At 35.6% G+C, this 22,999-nt stretch overlaps 1 protein-coding gene across 2 annotated transcripts; it reads right to left on the minus strand.

Moving 5' to 3' along the window:
• Window positions 1–194: 194 nt before the first annotated feature.
• On the minus strand, window positions 195–22,949 carry cpb (F-actin-capping protein subunit beta). 2 transcript variants are annotated; one of them, XM_022060604.2, is made up of 5 exons: window positions 16,076–22,949; window positions 15,101–15,312; window positions 14,037–14,209; window positions 11,468–11,667; window positions 195–10,781 (listed from the first exon to the last, which is right to left on the minus strand). In XM_022060604.2, exons 1-5 carry the CDS (start codon window positions 16,076–16,078, stop codon window positions 10,539–10,541), a joined length of 831 nt encoding a protein of 276 aa, XP_021916296.1. In that variant the 5' UTR covers window positions 16,079–22,949; the 3' UTR covers window positions 195–10,538. The 2 variants fall into 2 exon arrangements, with proteins under 2 accessions (XP_021916296.1, XP_021916298.1); XM_022060606.2 differs by lacking the exon at window positions 16,076–22,949 and adding an exon at window positions 15,536–15,617.
• Between the last annotated feature and the right edge of the window lie 50 nt (window positions 22,950–22,999).

The following is a 22,999-nucleotide window of genomic DNA, read 5'->3' on the forward strand; positions in this document are numbered from 1 at the left end:
AGAATGTTAAGTTTATGAGAATATCTGTTTCAATTACCTGGGATTAAAATCTACAAAATCTCAAGACTTTTACTCTGAATCAAAACACCTGATCACTCAAGATTTCATTGTAATTTCACTTCTACCATCTGAAACAATATGAATTATCAAATTTAAAGTGTTACTTACAAAATTATATGACAATGATACAGTAATTTCATTCAAAATAACTTTATTTGTTAAGGTATGCACCTTCCAACCATTGTAACAAATACGATACTCTCCTTCACTCATTTTCAGAAGTACACCGCACAACAGATGTACATAATTAATAATAGGAAATGCAACATAAATTTAGGCAACAGAATTATTTATTGTATGTATTAACAAAATACTGTTATTCATCATTGTTAACTGTGTCGCTAACAGCAAGCACATGCAGGCATTGTAATAATGAAACATAAGCCTGATCTTGCCAGTTTCACTGTTATTATAATTAACATCACATCCGTTCACAAGTTTTCATGGATTATTATGCTGTAAATACAAAAGTCTGCATAATCAGAAAATGTACAAGTTTTTAACTATCTTACAAAGACACTCTTCTTTTCTTATTTCTTCGCAGTAAGTCATGGTCAATGAATACCTTATTTGCAGAACAGAAATTCATACCATTTCAACTAAACCTATCAGACACATCTTGTTTGAAGTGAAATAAGTCACATCCTTTATCTGGGTTGAAACACATCACAAAACTATTCAGCTGACCTCAAATTATAGGTCCTATATCAGACAAAAATACAACTGAAGTCAAATTACCTCTGCTAAAGTAACTGAAACCTAGATTTGTCATGTGTAAAGGTACAGAATATAGACTTTAAACATAACAAGAAAAATACATTAATTCTGCTGTACATGGAGGCTCCAATTCATACTTGAAAAAATGCTAAATACAAAAACTTGAACCAAGGAAGTTGGAAATGATGGGTCATACAGCACACATGGGACAGATTAGAAGTGGATTAAAAACTGTAGTTGATGATACAAAACAGTCACAATATGTCATCAAGCGTGAACATAGCAATCAACCTCCTTAAAGTTCCATAAAAGGCAGGGAATTTCTAGGCTAACTGAGCAACTACTAGCTTCACAATGACTGTTCTCCATGGACTTAAACTTCAAAGAGGACTGATAAGTAATTCCAGAAAGAGTTTATAAGTGAAGTGCTAATAAACTTTTCTAATTATGGATTTCAACATGAAAGCTAACCTAAAAATTACTTTTATATTTAACCCTCTGCTGCATCTATATAGCACAATTTAGGAAAATTAAACGTCTTCCGCAATGATTAAAATACTAAATTAATTGGCCTAATTATGTTAGAATGCAGTGAATTTAAATAGCGTGGCAGTGGGTTACAACTGCAAGTGTGCAAATTGACTGTCCGAAGTCTTTAATCCAAGTCGTGTATCAAGAGCACGCCCGCACGAATTTTGAACACTTTTTAATGCTGATGGTTATTTTTAGAAAAAATATTGTATGAGCCTTGTAAGACAGATGTGCTTACTTTATCCAGTATTTAAGTGATGTCATTTCATATGCTCCTCCATAAGAGAAAACATTTTTTTGTATCAGTGACTTCAACACAATACACCAGTGAAAAATTACATGTGACTGATATATTTCTGATTATAAACTAACGCGACCTCTCTTATACATTTTCAGAGAAATCTGGTTCAGCAGTGGTCAGACAAAATGTGTACTTCACTTCCTTCTATCCTTCCACATAATTAGCTTGCGCAAAACTAAATTTTCAAGGGAACGACAAAAAAAGAAAACCAGGTTTGTTGGACACTAAACAATTCAAGCACTAAAACTTAATTCACAATGATCAAAGGACTTTCATACAGAAGAATGGAAACCTATGTATACTACAGAAAGATCATAATTAAATTAAAATTTCCTTAATCTATTTGTTTCTCCTTTTTTTCCCCTTTCTCATTATTTCTGTGGCTTTTAGTTTTGGTATAATATTCTGTTAGTACTTTCTGAAGAAAAAAAACCCTCCTCTCAGATATGTACACCGATGACAGTCATTTAATATTGAGATGACAATTAAATTCACAATTCTGTAACTTAAAAAACCCTTGCCTCTGCACTGAAAATAACATCTATACAGAACTTGCTCCTACAGTGCCATGTGGTGTACAGTTCTATGCACAAAATCACAAATTAAACACAAAACCTAAATTGACTAATTATTATTGATAGTTTCTTTGCACTTGGTCTCCACCACCCTATACTCTACAAGCACAAATGAGTAAAGATGATGGATAAAGTCCAAATAAATGGTCAATATTCACTTAATACATCATCGTTAGCACCCTTTACAATTGTTACTTAAATTAACATAAAAATTTAACAAACCTGTTAAACCAATCATCACAGTGTTTTAACCAATGAACTGTCACCTCAGAAATATTCACGTCGCAAATGGAAATATGCATAACATGGTTTGTTTACTAAGGAGAATAAATATGATAAATGCCTGATTAAAAATTGGTATGCAAACTGTAAAATGGTAGTAGAACATAAATTGTAAATAATGGCTGGGTCTCATACATTAGCCACGTACTATAGCGTTCTTCAGTAGAATTGGCACCCCAAGTTGAGTTCTGCCCATTCTGAGCGACCAATCAGCACAAACGAGGTCTACTAATATACAGCAGGAGTTCAGTCTGTTCAGAAGAAGCACGACAGAAAAATCAGTGGCCAAACTACGTTCTTGCAAGTACACACCTGTTCCTCGTGTAGTGCTGAAACTTCTTTTCTGATGGAGAAGGAGGGATTTGTATAGCTAAGCTCATTAATAAATATATAGTATTCACATGTATTTGATTCTTCGCATGAAAATACATGAAAAAAAACAATATGCATTCACTGGTAACTAACGTTCTGCAACGCTACATTTAGCACTACTGTATGTTCTACGTTTCCTTGCATCATTCTCCCTCCTCCCCCCTTCTTTTATTTCCTTCCAAGATAGTACATTTGATTGGTACAGGACTCAGCCACCAAATCTGCTGAAAAACACAAAAATTGTCAACAGTTGCCACACGTTGTTAAAAAAGAGCCCAGTTCTCAAATAGTTACCAACACCTGTATATATTAACGGAGCCTCACACAACAGCCAGGTCTCAAACAAACGCTACCACAGAAATTGAAATTAACGGCTGGGTGTCAAATATGAGCATAGAAACTGTAAATAGTCAATAGGTCGCAACCAGTGGTCAGGTACTGGCAAATACATTGTGAACAGGGCATACAAATATGGGAACTGCAAGCAGTAGCCGAGTCTCGAACAGTAGACGGGTACCAGAATATTCTAGAGGTGCAGATTATCAAGATAATGCAACGACAGTAGCATTACATGACAAAACAACACTTTTTAGGCTGGCGCTTTTGTATTCTTCAACAGAAACTAATTTTTAATTAAATTGGTAAATATTTCCAAAATCAAACAAATTATGTTTTACTAAAAACATTTTTTTTTAAGTAGCCTGGGCTCAAGTCGCAGGCAGGTACTAACAAAAACATTGCAAATAGTGTCCTGGACCACTGTTTAAATAATTTTGACAGGAGTTTTGAACCCACAGGCCACACGTGACACACTGAAGGTTCTTATGTGGCCTGTGGAAATTTTTACAATTATGAACAGATCTGTACGACGAAAACTTGTTACCTATCACCATTACAGACAAAGAAAGGTGCCACTTGTATTCATGCGAGACTGCAATGTCATCTTTAGCACATTTCTTACAAATAAGATTGTTAGGTTCATTATCTAATATACTATAACCATTTTATATAACATTTAGTACATGACATTAAATATTAAATTGTTACCCTACATGTTTCATTACATTACACGTTACATATGTATTAAATGTTGTACAAGACGGTTATAACATATTACAAAGCAAAATCACATATAAGGCAATAAATTGAAATAATAAAAATAGTAGGTTCACCCTTCACATCTGGTATACACTGGGGGTGACGATGTCCTAATTTTTTTTAATTTTCAATCATCCTGGAAATACCACAAAACAAGCTCCACACGAATGACGTCTATGTTAGCAGCTTGTTAAATATGTTGCTAAAAATTACAGCTCAATCCCGAGAAAATACTTCAGAACATGGTAAACAATGACCAATGGTTTATGGGAGCTTTCACCCTGATGATAGAGGCAATAAGCACCTCTGAAACATCAATCAATAGCCAACAGTCTAGAAAGTGAAACATCCCAAAGACAGCCTTCTTCAAAACCTGAAATTCCACCTTTTACATCCTTGTCAGTTATTCATTCTAATGTTCTGTGATTATCTGATCCATAGATCTTCTTTATTGATTGAATCAGTGCATATAATTTAATATAATTACAGTAAATATATAAAATCTATGTATTTCTCTATTATAAAGTAGGTTCTGGCATTGCCTGCTACAGAAATAGGCCCACAAATAAACACCTTCAACATACCAAATCCATTAATCTTACAAAAACAACAGCGATAAAACTGGAAATATGAAGAACGAGCTCACTTATTAAAAAACAAATCAGAATGGAAACTAATAAAAATAAGGACAATAATAAAAAGCATCAAGACAAAAGGGCATGAACACAGGTACAGCTCCAATTAAACTTCCGCAAACATTCTCGATTTTTGTTCCTGGCTGCACCAAACATAAAAAAATAATAATTCAAAATATTACTAATACATGGCAGAAACAGCTGATTTAATTACAATAAAGGCTGTAATGCCCAACATATAAAGGATAAATCACTGTTGTGAGAGTCATTACACACTCAAGTAATAGCATGAACTATCAGTTTATGAAACGGCATCTCATGATTTCTGTTAACAGCATTAATTTCAACAAGCAGTATCCAACGTAGAATATACGCATGAAACTAAACTAACCCTCTCACCGTGACAGAAAGTAGAGTTTCGTTGTGTATTACAAGTAGAACTATTACAACAACAAAAAATGAAAATTCCTCATTTTACAAAAACTCACATTAACAAATCAATTTTCAGGATCAGTATTAGTCCTTCAAATTAAGAGAGAAATAATTTTTGTTTAATAAATTTTCACCCAGCATATGACTTTCAAGGGTTGTGTTCCTACTGCAAAATGAAGAGTTGCTGTACATGGAGACTTACGACTAAGATTTGTTCTTCTCAGAAATTGACACCCCCCCTTCCCAAAGTCTAAACTTAATGGTCTTAAGACTGACTTCTAGGGCCAGACAAGTAACATATTTATACAAATAGCGCAAAGGTAAACTTGCCCGTGTTTAAGAACTACATCACAATGGCGTAGCAAAGAATGCAGGTATAACCCCACATATTTTCAACCCCAAAGAGATGGAGGTGATTGGTCAGCTTTAGTCTCTGGTATCCATCGGCTAGGAGACTGAATGAGTCCCACAGAAAACCTGATCATGACAGCAATAAAGAAAATGACTGCCCCTCCCAAGAATCAAACTTCAGTCAGCGGCCAGTCACTTTAACAACCGAGTTATCCCAGCTCACTTTTACGTAAAACGATGTCTGCGACTGACAGAGTTATGAATACAGGTTATTACATATCCAAGTGACATACGTTGCTTCACTAACACTGGTAAGATCAAGGGAACAATACATTGATTGTGTACATTTTATGTGGCAATTATATGCAACAAATGCGCAATCTTGCAGACTGCCACCCTTTCCATAGTCGCTTACTTTTCCTATGGGTGAAAATATATTAATCCGTCCAATACCGATATCTTTTGCAGGACGAGACTTCCTTTGATTTACAATTTCATGAAAACGTCAATTCATTTTATAGCGTACTGGAAACGGTTAACGTAAAGTGTCAAGAGATGGTGGAAGAAGTTACTTTTCATTGATAATGCCACATATAAAAAATATACAGGTAAAGAGGAAAAATTTTGAAGTAATATATCTCAGTATATCATAGAAAATATCAGAAATATTTTACAACCATGCAGATTAAAATTCTGAGACAGAAGGGTTCCAAGTATTCTTGACACTTTTTAATTGTTCAATATCTCCCTCTGATGTAAAAAAGAAAAAATAATTAAAATGATTGTGAATATATAGAATTACATTTGTGAATTGGATATACAGTTTAATGCAGAATGACGTTCTTAAATGTAATATTATAGTCAATTTCTGGGTTTTTGTTTGTGAGAAATATTTTTTATACAAAGCAATTCAGTGCCAAACTAAGGCATCAACATGAAATAAACAATTAACTCTTCTTACACATGTTCAGTTATGCAAGTACAATGTGATTTAGAAAGCGTCAGACATAAATGTACAAAAAATTTTGATATTTACTTCTTTCCAGTTATTGTATCTCACAAATTATTGTTCAAAAAAACGTTTTGATCGAGATCTAATGTGGTCCACATTCTTTAAAGGGTTGTATACCCATGGTAAACAACATAATTACTGTACATAGTTCATACAAAGAAAATAATTTAAATTATAATGAGTACTGGAGCTTCATATTAAAATTATAATAAATTTTCATATATCACCATGATTATCTTTAAATGCCATGAAAGTGAAGTGTTTCTGGAAATACTGGGCATATGAAAAAGTAGTCCTATTAACAAAACAAAAGGATACAATTATTGTAAACAATAAATTTACATTCAAATTATAAACTAACTTCTCAGCATGTTTCACTTTTAAAGCTTACAAAATGGAATATATTTTATTAGCTCATCCTTTAGTTGATTTAAGGTGTACATCAGTGGTCCCCAATGCGGCGCCCGCCGAGGCTTTTTTTGGGTGCCCGCGTTGTTATGGAAAGAGGTTATACTGAATAATGAAGGCCGTTCAACCATGAACATTATAAAATCAAAGCACAGATCTCGACTTACTGACGCCCATCTTGACAATTGTTTTCGAGCAGCATCATCATCCTACTCTCCCAAATTTGAAAAACTGGCCGATGAAATGCAGCGCCAAACATCACACTAACTTCCCACTTGAGTAATAATAATTGTACTTATAAAACTATGTATTTTTGATTGCGTGGTTTCTTGTATCATTAAACGTCGTGTTGTTTTGTGTATTATTTGGTGTCCATATCTTATTTGTCCAGAGAAAAGAAAAATTGGCTTTGTTAATTGGTTGGTGCCCGCCACGATCTCATAAACTCTCAAATGTGCCCGTAAGCATAAGAAGGTTGGGGACCACTGATGTACATAGTCTCATACGCACATTCATCACTTGCAAATAATATTCTAAATGAATGACAATTAACACATTCACTATCAGTAGCAATCAAAGATGAACCCACCATAGTGCGAAGCACCTTTATTATCAAGGATGGTTTAATACCTTAATCACAAAACATAATGGAGGTAAGACTGCATTGCTTGCTCATCAGACTCGGCTCGCGACACCCCACCCACAAACGAGTTTCGCTCAATGGAACCTGAGCCGAGCCAGACTCGCAACCCAGACTCGTACGTGGATGGGCCGCTCAACAAGAGTGATACACATTATGATGAACAAATATGCACATACATCGGGCAATGTCTTTGCAGTGAATATGTTAACATCTTCAAACACACAGAAAAAATTCTAAAATAGCTATACAGATTAAATGAATATATTTGTAAATGGCTGCAACTATATACCAAACACCTGAGACAGAATAGTTGCAGACGTATCCTCGTGTAGGTGGACTACAGAAACGAACAAAGCAGATTCGCCTTAAAAGTGTCAGTAACTGTAATAACAAAAAAAAATTCAACTGGTTGCTCAATGATTCCCTTAACTTGAAAATGTTAAACCAATGACCTTCCCATCAGGGGAAGTACCAGAATTATCAAAACTCCACAGAAAAGAATTAACAAAAACATCTACCATATGACAAATGGTATTTTATTATTTACAATAATTCAAAACAGTATTGGCTCATTATCTGCAAGACTTTAAACTGACATGACTCACTCCGATGCCCGTATTCTTCGGCTATTCACAAGAGATTAGGTCTCGCAATATTGTTCTAGTTTAATATAGCGATAATCAGTTTGTTTTTCCTGTAGTCTTTATAAGGGTGCATGTTAATCTTATCTGCACTGCAATGAACAGCCTAAGCGCTACAGCAGCACGAGAGCGATCACCTAACCTAACCTTCCATATTCACCATTCTGTATCAGGATCTGTGTAATTATTAATATAAAAAAATTACTTTTGCCAAAGAAAGTCCACAACAGTATCTAGTACTGCTTCCAGAAACATAGATATTGCTTCAGAATCTGTTTTTTTGATACTGAATCAGAGAAAAATTAAGCATGAATTTTCATCTGTTATATATATATACACACACACACACATTTGCATTAATGGAGAGAGTCTATGTTTGTGAAAGCAATAGTAGAAGTCAATAGCCAATGTTAAGGAAATGGCATAATAATTAATGATGTTTATTTGCAATAATCTTACACTTTGTATTTCAATGTAAAAGACTTCTCCATGTGCATTCCTGGCATTATACCAAACGATACTTTCTGGGTTCCTTACGATAAACTGCTACACCAAAAGATAAACTTCAGCACCTCTAGCACTAATATTTATTACTGAATCTGATCTTTAACCCTTTGACGAATAAATGCACACACATATGTATATCTAAATAACAGTGGGCTAAATAAAATACACATGTAGATGTATGTCCTCTAATTCGCTTTGGTTAATTAATGGTATCTGCACCCTGTCGTGGTGGTGGGGCTTGAGTACCTCAGTGACCCTAAGAGCTACTGGTAGGGCCTCCCTAGCCAGATTGGTCGAGGGGGAGAGGTACCCTGGTCCTCCAGGTTGGGGGTTGGTCGCAAGGCTAACAACCTTGCACCGTAAAAAGGAAGATGTTTCGAAACCTCGATCAAAGCCTCGGACAGACGGACCTAACAGAGGACCGAATGGAAGAGGAGAATTGTGGAGGCCATGGACCGAATACGGACCGGAGAGCCATAGAAGAAAGGATACATACATTTACTACACTTCAGGACTTCATCAAATGATGCCATCTCTGAGCATTCAATGAAACTAAGTCTTTATTTTTTTTGCTTAGAAATTAATCAAAATGGCCAATCGGTGCAAAGTAAACACAGAAATGTTATGAAAATGAAAAATTCTTACCTACTTGGATCATTTGATGAAGCCTTTATTGAAATTGTTAAGATGTGAAGAAGCCTTATAACTATTCGGTGTGTGGCAGATGGAAATAAATCATAAACATCAAAGGGTTAAGTGACCATCCTCCACAGTAAGTCTCATCCAGCACACAATTCTATAACCGAGTCCTAGGAAATTAAAAAAAAGTGGCTTTTCATGTTTTGTAAATAAACTTTATATCATATCACTGAAAGGTAAAAGCAGTGAATCAGCCAAAGGCAATTTAGCTATTAAACAGATTTATCAGAGTTGATGACAGCATCCAACAAGATGGCTACTTAACAATGTTCAACAACAACAGTACAAGGCTTAGCTGAACAGACTGGGAACAAGCGATCGATTCCCAGAAATATAATCCGGAAGACAGACAGACAAGCCAATACTATGCCGGTATGCACGTCATTACTTAGAACCTTTCCAACAACATCTGACAATGCAGTATATATACATATATTTCATTTTACAAATTGCATAAAAAAATAAGACACTCGTAACAAATGCGTCATAAACTATGTGGACCAAATACATGCCAGTTCTGAACAAGGAGAAGTGATTCATACCCAAACACTCGTGCCAGCAAATTCTAACTAACATGCCCAGAGTTTAAAGCATGTGACAGTAGCATGCAAGTTTTAAAATTCTGCACGTCAATGGTTATGTTAAGATAGGATTCCTTGGAGAGGTAGTCTTACCCGGTGTCCTACGTGAGCGATTAAACGCGAGCGGTGCGCGTTGTGTGGGTGAAGCGGAAATATCAAACTGGCCGTTTGTGTGGCGCTGTCCTAGGTTCCAGCGAAGCGGTCAGGAGAGGGAAGCGGCCAAAGTCCGAGATCAAATATTTTGATATTTTCGCGCGAATCGATGCGCTGGCCAGTAAGGCGCATGCGCAAGGAAGCTCTGACCGTGCAGTACACGGAAGGTGCGTGCGCAGGAAGGCCGTGTGCTTCTATTGCAGTCTCTCACGTAGGACAGGACAAGCGATTCCCCGCTTCATATGACACCCCATGCTGCTTATGCAACTCGCATAGCTTGCTTGTTATCGCTTACGTAGGACATTTCCTTAGGTTTCATCTCACAAATTTCAAACCTCTGTAAAATGTCAACAAACAATCTAAACTAGTACATATCCACCTCCATTGATCAGAATTTTGTATGTGTTATAATCCAGGCATTTTAGTTATATACACAATCACCAGCGCTAATACAGCCAAAACAAAAGTTAACTTCGTGCCGTACACGACGAGCAGTTTATTCTCAGTTTATTAGCTTGCTGACCACTGGACCACGTGATTTCAATTGGAGTCTCCCTTAGCTTGCCTCCTCAAAAATGCTAGAGCGAGGTCTTGTCGCAGTGCATCCTGCTGCTGTTGGTTTGCTAGGGGCTGAATACTTCGAAGCCCATTCACAATGTCCTTTGTTTTCCCAAAATAGATTTCATTGAGTGTATTGCGGATCTTGTTTTCCATTTCTTCCACCATCCGCCCGATGTTGGCGATGTGTGGTGATGCCTCACTCACGCTGGCATCACTTTCCACCTTCAAATCACCACAAAGTTTATCAATACTGAACACGGCAACTGAGAAAGTGGGATACGTGTCCCCTACCTTCATTCAATTTAAGTTATTTATAGTGATGTTCATTTATTGCTGACACAGATCTACTGTCACGAAGCTTATCATACTGCGTAAGCATTAGAAACTATTTTTTTCACATTTATTTAATTAAATATTCATCATATTAAAAACTATTACATGTAGAGACTGTAGATCTTAATGTGATCTACATTTTGTCACATGCAAATATTTTATAAAATGAACAGCTTTAGCGTAATAAACCTTCAAATTCCTTAAAAAAAGGCAGAGATTTTTTGACTAGAAGAGCATATATTAGTCTTTCAAGTAGTACTCCAGTACATAAGGTTAGTTGTTCTTGACAAATTTGGTAAAGCCTGATTTGACCTTCACACAAAAAAAAACACTTATAGTCAACCAATATAGACTAAAACGAAGCATCTAAATGCAAGCTTTCATATCCGACAAGCACAAAGTAATATTTCCTGAACTTCCACTGCCGAGTACAAAAACCAGGAAAGCAGAAAAATTGCCTTCCTGCTACAAAGACATGTAAATTTATTTATTCAGTGGAAGTAATTTGAAGACCATGGAGTCAAGTATATTCATAACAGCATACAAAATTAAGGAGTAATCAAGCCCCAACTTACTTGTCTTGTTAGACTACCACCAAGATTCATGGTTCCAGAACCAGGTTTGTTCGTCTGTAGCCACAGCATGGCTGTAGATGTCAGCTTATAATGAGCGCTGCGACCACTCGTCTTCTCCTGTACTTCAACTACATGAATTGAATCCCAACAACCCTTAATTTTCTTTGAGCCATCACCTGCTTTCTTGATTAAAATAACACCTGGAAGCAGAATGACTGTACCACTCGCTAGTCCGACATACGTATAAATTACATTACAGTTCAACAGTCTCAAAATTACAACACCAAAACAATAAAACAAGAAGAAGAATATGAAGATATGGTCATTGTATTTGGCAATGCAGTCAAAAAATTCAATCTCAAGGGCGGAAGCGGGTGTACACTTTGAGATTTAGTATTCAAACAAAATAAATTTATGTGGTGAAATGCAACATGTAAAAAAATATACAAGTGTTTAACTGTTTCTGTGCTAAATTTAATTTAGAAAACAAATCATATTTTGCTGGTCTCTGAATTGGAATTATTCTTCTTTTTCCGGTTTAACAATGCTTGTACATTTTCCGGTACCCTTTACGGGTCCCCAAGTTTTCAGCTGGCTCGATCTACACACATTCGGTAGGACTCCTTGGACGAGGGATCGGCCCGTCGCAAGGCCTCTACCTGTACACAGGACAACACAACACAGAAAAACATCCATGGCTTGAGTGGGATTCGAACCCACGGTCCCCGCGACCAAGCGGCACAAGACCCACGCCTCAGACCGTGCAGCCACTGCGGACCCCCTAAATTTGAATTCAACTTTATAATTTCTAATGCCGTAAAGCCTTTAATAGCTTTATCTGTCAAAAAAGACTCTAAAAACATGTTATACACTTTACCAAAATTTTTAATAAATTTATGAAGTGTTAGGCCAAGAAAACTGGTATTTTCCATGATAAAACAATTTTCATAAATCATTATGTAACTCACACAATGACTTCAGCAATTATCATTGTTAGAAGCTTTCAAGGGATTCCTATTCTGGACGAACGAGTGCAGTGTGTATTTTTTTTATTGCAATGAATAAACATTTCTTCCCCTAGAGCACTAACTAATGAATTTTAACGAACAAAAGTAGCATGGAAATTATTGAGGGTAAGAGAAAACATTCTTAATGTTTCTGACTAGAAATTCCTACACAAAGCAGATTAAGCAGGGACACTGTCATAATGGAGAACCAAAATTACAGTGCATCACGTCTCAGGAGATTTCTGCTGCACACCATTCTGTACATATCTGTGAAGAACCGTTGCTTCGCTTTTGTCCTGTGAGCTGAAATGCTTATGCACAATTCCATCGATGTCAGAAGACAAGGTCTTATTGATGATGGCTGTCTTCTGGGTTGTACCAACATGCAGTCGGGTAGAAGTTTACCGACATTTCAGACTACACAACGCTACAGCCCAGAAGACAGCCATCTTTATACTCACCGCCACAAGAACCTCAAAAAAAACTTTGCTTTATACAAACAGTGTCTTCAACAGAAGTCATATCACATTTTAAATTAAAAAAACACTAAAATGTTGAGTTCTGCTCGTAGTTTCTACCCAAAAGCAACTCTTAAGATGTCAAAGGTTTCTTCAGCAGTTGTCTAGTTTAAAATGAACTTTATGCTCATGTGCTGTTTCTAACATGCTGGCTGCCACAAGGGTAACTGGTGGATCACAAGCATAAACCGCAACACTGCAGTCACCACTGGGTCACGGGATTACATAATTTATTGCTGGTTCCACCTTCACGGCGTGAAACAGGATACTTCTAGCATCACAGCTGGGACCAGAAAATATGCATGGGGTTTGTTAGAGCCACTGAAGTTTCGCACAGTTCATACAGTAAGAGTTCTGATTCTTTTTAACAGCGTAGGGTAAGGGTCACAGTACAGAATTTTATACCAGGTAACAATTGCTTGCACCCCACTTAATGGTACCTGCACCTTGACGTGGTGGTGGGGCTTGAGTACCTCGGCGACCCCAAGAGCTACTGGTAGGGGCTCCCGAGACAGATTGGTCGAGGGGGAGAGGTCAGACTAAGACAGGTACCCTGGTCCTCCAGGTTGGGAGTTGGTCGCAAGGCCAACAACCTTGCACCGTAAAAAGGAAGATGTTTCGAAACCTCGATCAAAGCCTCAGACAGACGGACCTAGCGGAGGACCGAATGGAAGAGGAGAATTGAGGAGGCCCTGGACCGAATACGGACCGCAGAGCCATAGAAGAAGAAGAAGAAGATGAGTTGCTTGCAAACAAATATGTTCATGGCTGTAATTTTTTTTAAAACAAATATTGATAAGTAGCAACACATACAACTTCATTTTATCTACTTTATGACTTTACACACAAAAATTAATGATACATGATTATGAAGTCTGTGTTTTAGCAACATCTAGCAGATGACTTCTGTACTAATTATTGTAGCACTGTCACATTGTAGCAAGATGAACAAATTTCTAATCACACCTCATGAGAGGTGCAAAATGAACACAATAATTTTCTTTCTCTACACGCATTTTCTTGTAATAAATTATGACGTGTTACCTGCAAAACCATGGTCCAAGTCCCACAGATATACTGAAGACACTCCTCCTTCAAAGTACATCTCTCTGTATTGATCAAAGGCGTGATTTGCATCAATTTCCAATTTTCTCAAGCGTTCTGAAGGCATTGAACCATCCTCTAATGGAGGATCATAGGTGTTACTCCATGGGGACCTAGAAAGCATCGAGATAATGCAAAACAAAAACCAATCTATCCAGAAACGTAGTTTCAAAAAATTCTTGAATATGTATATATAATACTCTCAATGATCTGGCCTAATGGGGAAGAGATAAAGTATGAATATCTGAAACACTATCAGACAAAAAAAAATTATCTAGAAGATTACCTACAGTTTGAAAACATTCTTAACAAAATATGAATAATCACAACACTAAATGTAATTGGCACAGTAACAACAAAATTAGTATACTTAGAGATCATCGATAGTTTGAAAAGATTCTTAAAATATTTAGAGCACACTCTCTGGTGTCTAAGATAATAGAAGGAAAATAGTATATAAATAATAAAAAAGTGAGTAATTCAAAATTTTTTATTTTAAACTACAAAACCATCATGAACAACCCTCATTGGGGCCCGCACTTTTTCTTTCCTTATTCAGTAATGTCAACATACAAGAAATGTTTCAAGTTATTACACCTGTTAGGTTTCAACACATTTTACATGACTGGGACATTGTTTGGTTTACTTCAAATGGATTTCTGACACTGTTACATTAGTTAAGATTAGTTCTGTTCAAATGTCTACAGGTGACTGGTTGTCATAATGAGAAAAAGTGTCAGTATAATGACAATGAATATAGGAGTACAGCTCACTCCTGAAACATCATGTATCTCAAATAAACCGCATATAAAAAAATACATCAGATGATTAATAAAAACATAAAATAAACAAAACCGAGTAACATCAGTGTGAAATAAAACGTATTCTATACTTCCTACATCAAAGAAAAATATAAAATGTGGTCCTTAATTCACAAAATCTCACTAAAAACTACTGACATCTTTTCCGATCACCACTTTACCGCATCTCACACACATACCTACCTGTATGAATCACCATCCCTGTTGTAATCACATAACAAGTAGTCCTTGCCCATATCTTTGTCTTTAGCAATTTTTAGTGGTTGATCAACTGATGACAAAAGATCCTCACAAAGACTGGGTACAAGGTCAATTAAGTCACTCAAATTCTTTTCTATCTGTTGTGGAGGCAAGCGCCGCATCAAATCTAATGCACAATCCATTTGCTGATCCGTCTATGAAGGATGAAGAAATACATTGAACAGTAGAGTATAAAGTCATGTCAACTCTAATATGTAAATTCTTTGGCAGTTTTTAAAAATACTACAGTGTTTTCAATATTAATTGTGACACTAATTTAACATTACTATGACACTACTGAAACATGCTATCACTGAATAATGTACTTCCTCCAGAACTGAAATTATCTGAGAAAATTTTAATAATTCCTATTAGTACCTCTACTTAATATAGCATTTATCATCATTACACCAAGGTGACAAGTTATGCTGCAGTTAAATTGATTTGTTTATGGGCCAGAAACCTTAAACAGTGGCAGATTAAGACAACTAAATAGGTTAGAATAGTCTGTGTTACCTTAGAAACTCCGAATAAACTTAAAATTTGGCGACAGGTACACGAAGTCACTAGAATATAAAGTTATCAGAACAACGCCGAGAAGTGCCATTTATTAACAGACTAATGCTGGTAAATATAAGTATGCTTACACAATAAAAAAAATTGCTAATTTCTATTTCCCACAAAAATTGTGATGCATACAATTTGTTAACATGTTATATCGTAATTTTCGGGCACAAATAATTTAATGATAATCTATATGCTATTACAAGCCACAGATACACAGAAACCCAAAAGCAGGAAAGGGGTGTGAACCTACACACAAAATTAAAATGTGCAGGAAAAAAACACTAATTACATTAAAAAATTAGTTTGTGCCGTAACACACGTGTAAATAAAGTGTAAAGTGCTGAAACGTACCATTTTACTCGCAGTTGCTACACGTTTTAATATTTACACAAATATTATGACTGATGTCATACACCTGTTCACAAGAAAAATGGTGACTACTATTCGTCCGACTAGGCCTACTACGAAATCAACAAAAGGTTACACACTACCAGCAGACAATCTGCACCTCATTTTTATTTGCAATAATTTTCCCAATTTGCGCTTTTTAAAAAAATTACAGTATGCTTCAATTTACAGACTTAAACCAAACATATATACGTGGATATATTTCCGGTTCAACATCCAAAACACTACTATATATAACACATATTGCCTACTCAAAGATTAAATAAATTGCAGAACCACCGCCATCTAGGTCTACCTTAGTCATAAGCATAACCTGTGAACATAACTACCGTGTGTTTCTAATCGAAGATCTCTAACCAATAATTTCTCCACCTTTTATTAAATCCGAAGGTTTATTACAGTATTTACAATAGTCCGCCACTAGTGTTTAAACTGAACCAACTTAATCAACTACAAACCATCCATTTCGAAAACATCTTTAATATCATCCTTTCATGCATGTCTTCCAAGGCATTTCTTCCTTCATGCTGTCTTTCACTGTACTGCCATATGATCCATGCCATTTGTATTTCCTGTGCCTTCATCTTATCAACTTTCATTTAATCTCTGGAAGGATTCCCGTTCTTTTTTACTATGCTACTTTTTAATTTCACATATATTGCGTAGATAGAATATGGACAAATTATGAAGCTCCTCATAATGCTTTTTTTTGCGCCCTCTTGCTACTTCATCCGCTTACAATTTATTCTCACGAGTACTTTGTGTACCATCTCTAAAAAGGAAAAAATGTACATCTGAGACGCCGGTTCTGTTCATCTTCAAGCAAATGGGAAGAAAAACCAAGTTAAATACTAGCTGCATCATAACCAGCTACTTCCAATGACCCAAGTCGTGATATAACCCCTATATAGAAGACCTCATAAAAATCAGTGTAACCTTAAATCGCAACTTCACTAACATAACAGCAAGATGCTTTTTGAGGAAATGGCACACAACTATACAAACCTAGTTATAAATGTTTTTACTACAGCTGATATTCAGTATATTATATGAATTAAACTGTTTGGTCATGGAAAATAAGTAGTGAAAAGGAATATTTTGTTGCATAAATTCAGTACATTGTATGCCACAAGACAGAACTTACTTGATTTTAAAATTAGTACATTATAAATTAAATTTACTTCCACACGTTTTCAAATTTAAAGTTTAAAAATATGGCCATGGCAATTCCTACTTCATATCAATATTTCTACAACCATTTCAATGCAGATTCTAAGGACACATTATACTAAATCAAGAATTGTAACACCACAAATATTACCTTACATTTTAAAGTTTCTAATTCAATAACTGAACATTTACCACCACAAAAATTCTCATGATAAAGACACTATGGCTTATGTGAAGTACATCCATATAGAAATTGATCATTCCTGTCTTTTGAACATCTATTGCTTTCTATCTGGATATGAAATGGTATGAATGAAACATGTCCTAGGAAAAATTTCATTAAATAAACTTTCTAAATAAAGTTGTGTAGATCACTGTTAAACTTCATTCAGCAAAACTTAAATCTCAGTAGTGTCTGCGATTTCTTTAATGATGCTGTCCGGATACTACACAGCATCAAATGACAGGAAAATTATTGAAATGAAAAGAATACGTAAGGATGCAGATAAAGCCTAATTTGTCTATGGCTGATTAAAGCCTTGAAAAAAATTAGGATCCAGTCTCTAGGCCAAGATTCAAACCCAGAATAGAAATATAAAAGCATTCTAACCACTAGATTGGGATGTCCTCCAGTCACACTGGCCTGGGAATTTTCTTTCCCCCCCTCCCTTTTTTTTTGGGGGGGTGGGGGGGACCTTGTAATTCAATGTTGAAATGCAACCCACAAACAAGGGCTCTCAAATTCTGACATTTATAAACAGACTTAAAAAAAGCAAAGGATACAAATGATTTATTTTCCCCAGTCCTTATTCAACAGTCAGCAGAAGTGCTATGATGATTTAATGATTAACTCTGAGCAGTTTTCATTTTCTTATAAACTAGCATCATTTCTTCTTGCATCTTCAATATGGACAAAACTGTATTGAAGAACACTGATGTAACGTCTACCAACTTTTCTACCACGGCATTTTTTTTAAAAAATATGAGGACTTTCTCACATAAAGCAAAAGTCCTTCAAAATCAGTAGTTTTCAAGCTATTGAAAAAGGAACTACAGATATTCAAAATACAAATCATACATAATTGTAAAACAGGAATCATTAACAATTTTTAAATCTTCAAATCCATCAAGGAACACACAACTATCTAGGCTAGTCAATCGGAGGCAAGCAAGAACACTCCAAAATTATTCATCTCACACACACAATCAATTTTAATTTTCATCACAACAAATCCCTGTTCAGAAGTCCTTGCTGCCTCCATCATCAGTGTGATCATCTACCAGACTATACAGCATTACAACCCAGAAGACAGCCATCTTCAGTATAAAGCATATCTAGCAGCTTCAAACCAAATATCAACATCCTTGTGGTAAACCATTTACAGAAGTAGAAGAAACTAATGGCCAAGTTGGCAGAGTAATTATCCAAAGTGAGATATTAATAAACCAACGTATGCTACATAACCAAGACTAAATTGTGTATTAACCCTTACGCTGCACATTATTTTTTTTTGTTGCTTTGGTAGAAGAATGTAATTTTAAAATAAAAATTTGTACTACTTATGAGGATCAGGTTACTTTGTATGTGGAGAAAAATCACAAAACTTACCTACAAACCAGATAATCATGAATTTTTTACAATTTATAACCACTTAAAAGCTTTCTACAGTATGGCAGACCTGTAGCATTTACATACAATTTTAAACTCTTCACACTATAAAGAATAACAAGAATTCTTTTTTTCTTTTTTGCAGTTCAGACAGTAAATTGAATGCTGCTACTAAAGTATAAGATTATTTATATTGACTGAAGTCACACTTCACAGTATAAGGTAATGTAGGCATTCGACAAAAGTTAAACACTGCAGTATAAGGGTTAAGTGATGCACTTGCCAACCTACAACCTCCTTCACAGATGTATTGTAGTCATTTTCAGGAACACCTTCATCTATCTGATGAATTGATATTGCTCAAAGTGTAAAAAAAAAAAAAAACAAGTCCAAACGATTGTTATTTTTAAGATAAAAAAGAAACCAGTTCCTCGTTCAAAACTAATCGACAACTAAAACATTTGTCCATTCATTCTCAGACATCAATATTACAAGGTGAAATGAAACACTGTATTTTTTAGATTACTCCATCTTACTATTATCAACACCCTGTAATCAATACAAATACGACATTTAATTTGTGAGGTGTGAACACAAGTGCTGGTTACACTAACTTCACTAGACAGTCTTACTTGAAAAATTATGTAGCCATCATTCTGCCAGTCAAGAAATTCCATGCCTTTTGCGGAACATTTAGGTTCATAACCATTTTTACAAGAGCCTGCCTTAATTTAAAATGGTCACAGACCTCCAAATGCCAATGTTACCTTTATGTGGTACACTCTTTTCACAAATAAGACTGGTATTTGTCACGGCAGCATACCCATTCCATCTGGCATGAAGAAAAATACACCGTCCTGTTTAGATTAGCTTATGTAAGCCTATATTTCTGATCCAAATACTGGCCAGATTATCACATGGAACTATGAACTTTAAATCCATCAATTAATAATTGTTAATACACATGGTACAAGGTAAACAGAGACTGCCTTGGGCTGGAGAATGAAGCTAGTGTATAGTCAATGGACACTGCTGGAAATGACAGTGTTCAGGGCTCCTAGCACCCGAAGGTACAATTATAATGAAAATAAATACAAAAGACAAATACAAAATTCAGATATGACTGCTGGGAAAATGTGATGAGCAAGAACAATTGTTCTTAATAAAAAATAAACTTTCAACACATCTGAAATTACTAAAACACCAAAGCTTTAGTATCAATACTTCATACACCTGCATCACAGTGTAGTAACTTCGAATGAAGTTGTTGTTATTAGGCCGAATGAGATTAAAACAAAGACTTGTGATACCAAAATTCAAACACAGTAGAATCCCCATTTAACAACCCTGTATTTCAGGTCTTCCTCTTATCATGCCAAAATTCTATGACCATAGCCAAATTATTTGTAAATTATCTTCCTCCACCTAACCCTTTCAGAGTAAATAAAATTTTAGCAGTTGTATTTCGATTTTCAACAAATTGCTGTAATTTTTTTTATCAAAGAACAATTTCATCTTTGAATGTGTGTGAAAAAAAATGTAAATATTGGCTTTGAAATTCATGTCGTAGTTAATTCTGTACATTTATTAATTTTTCTTAGCGAGGCATTGCGTGAAACAAATCACCACACTGCTGGAATTCCTCCACCCATAGCATATTTTCTTGCACAGTTCAATGTTTCTGTCACTTCAAGCTGCCAGTTAGCAACAGCCTACCGTCAACTGAGTGCTACCAGATCATACTGACACAAGTGTAGTAAGACTTGCATTGGATGCTATGCCATTGAAATGGTTCATGCTTATACAAATATGCATTCAGTTAGGGATATGCAAACAAATGAATGTGGTTGCAATAATGTTGAACAGCATACGTAGGGCAGTCAAGAAGTTCCCGACACATCGCTGGTTGTGCAGCAATTCCTCGCCGAGAAAAGCATTCCCATCATCACCCAACCACCATAATCTCCGGATCTCGCCCTGAGTCACTTCTGGCTGTTCCCTACTCTGAAAATGGGCCTCAAGGGGGCGCGTTTCGCAACCATGGAGGACATCAAATCGAATGCGACGGCCGAACTCCGGAAGATTCCAAACGAAGCCTTCCGCCGGTGCTTCCAATAATGGCAGGATCGATGGAGCAAGTGTGTGTGTGCGCAAAGGTCCTACTTTGAAGGTGATTAGTTAAGTGTTGCCATATGTCCAACCATTAGTGCTATACCACAATTCTGGGAACTTCTTGACTGCCCCTCATAAGTGATAATAGCTACAACTGTTAGTGGATGTGGTTCGACATGCTGTGGAACATATATTTTGCATGAATAATATGGTCTTGGAAGAAATTCAATGGTAGTTTTTTCTGAAAGACAATTCGAAGCTCAACAGGCATCCACAAACCCAGCAAAAAAAAGTCAAATCTACTGTGCCACTTTTGGTCAAAAAAAACCCAACAAAATGTCATGTTTACTGATGACAGTTTGCCAAACCTTTATGAAATTCTTTGCAACAACCACAACCTTTCAAAATTATATACAGCATATGTACACATAAACAAATATAGTTTTCAGCACCTCTTACAACCTACATGAGTTACTTTTATTGTTCTTAGGGGACTAATTTTATCTTATATGTAGATTAATCGGTAGCACTCAGCCAACGTAGACCATCACTAGGTGGTAATCAGATGACACACATTCAACTACAAATTAAAACACACTGTATAAACATGAAAGGGCTAAGTTTCCCTATCCTTATTATCTTACAAGGATTAAATGGGAATTTCACTATTTTAATTGCAATGTTATGCAAACCCTGATATAAACTCTGATTCTGAAAAGAATAAGAACTGGGTTCTACATAAAAAGTTATTGAGTTTCACAATTCTTTCTCCACCACAAAGCCTGATTTTTTTTTATACAGAGCTCAACGACTGGTTGAAACCATGAAAAGTATCGTCTTAACTGGTTTTACATCATTACGCTCCTTATGCAATGTTTAAAGATGCAAGACTTATACAAACTATAAAATACAAAGTATTAACCATTTCATTATGGTATTGCCTGCCTGGAAATACATAACCTGCATATACTATGTCAAAAATGTAATCATAAGAAAGTCAAAAATCTTCCATATTAATTTTAATTTAGCTTAAGGAGTGACTAATATACACGGTAAATACACAATGAAAAATTACAATATATAAATAACAAAAGGGAAATGATAAATATGTAAAATGGCTAGCTAATCTAATTTTAAGTTGAAGACCAGATAAATGATTCAAGCTTTGTTGCATGCCTGGCAGATGGCTTCCATCACTACTTAACACCATTAACCAAAGCCCATACTCAACTCGTTTGAAACATCAGTTGAGTTGTTAAAATTTCCCAACAGTTGTGAAAGCTCCAATTTGTTTACTAACGAACTTTAAAAATAACTGATTTAAAACTGAACATATTAAAGCCAATACAACCCTTTGTAGCAATGGGGTCACAGTATTGCACAGTAGTATGAAATCATGAAGTCACTTATTTCTTGGAAATTAACTTTTTATTCTTAAACCCTCACTTTTCTTCAGCATAGATTTTTAAAACAATCAATATGATGAAGCAGAAGTATCTTCAAATAATGTTAATACCTACCAGTACGCATTAGTCGTAATTATACTAACCACTTCATATCAGGGTAATTTCAATCACAGAATACAAATAAACCACTTCACAAAACAAAATTGTTGGACAAATGAACGTACATAATATTGCATATCACATTTCATAAACAAACAAAATGTTCCCTTGCATTTCTCCTGAACCACTGATTTTACATTGAGCCACACTGCAAACAAAGATTATCCCCGTACATGTATAACCTACAGGTGCAATTGAGGGAAATTTTACACCAATTTGTACTGCAAAAGCATATTGGCATTATGAAGACTTAAAAAAAAGAAAAGATGCCACAAAAAGACTGCAAAGAGAAAAATCCTTCCTTCACCAAGATCCCAGAGTTAAATACATACACATTAATAGCATTTGAGAATGTATTCTTTCCAATACATGGGGCCACAGAAAGTGATTTGTTTCTGGCAAGGGTTTCAG

The sequence above is a fragment of the Zootermopsis nevadensis genome, unplaced genomic scaffold, assembly GCF_977971745.1.
Source record: "Zootermopsis nevadensis isolate Lab colony 2312 unplaced genomic scaffold, Znev_1.0 Znev_ptg000050l, whole genome shotgun sequence".
Lineage (NCBI taxonomy): Eukaryota > Metazoa > Arthropoda > Insecta > Blattodea > Termopsidae > Zootermopsis > Zootermopsis nevadensis.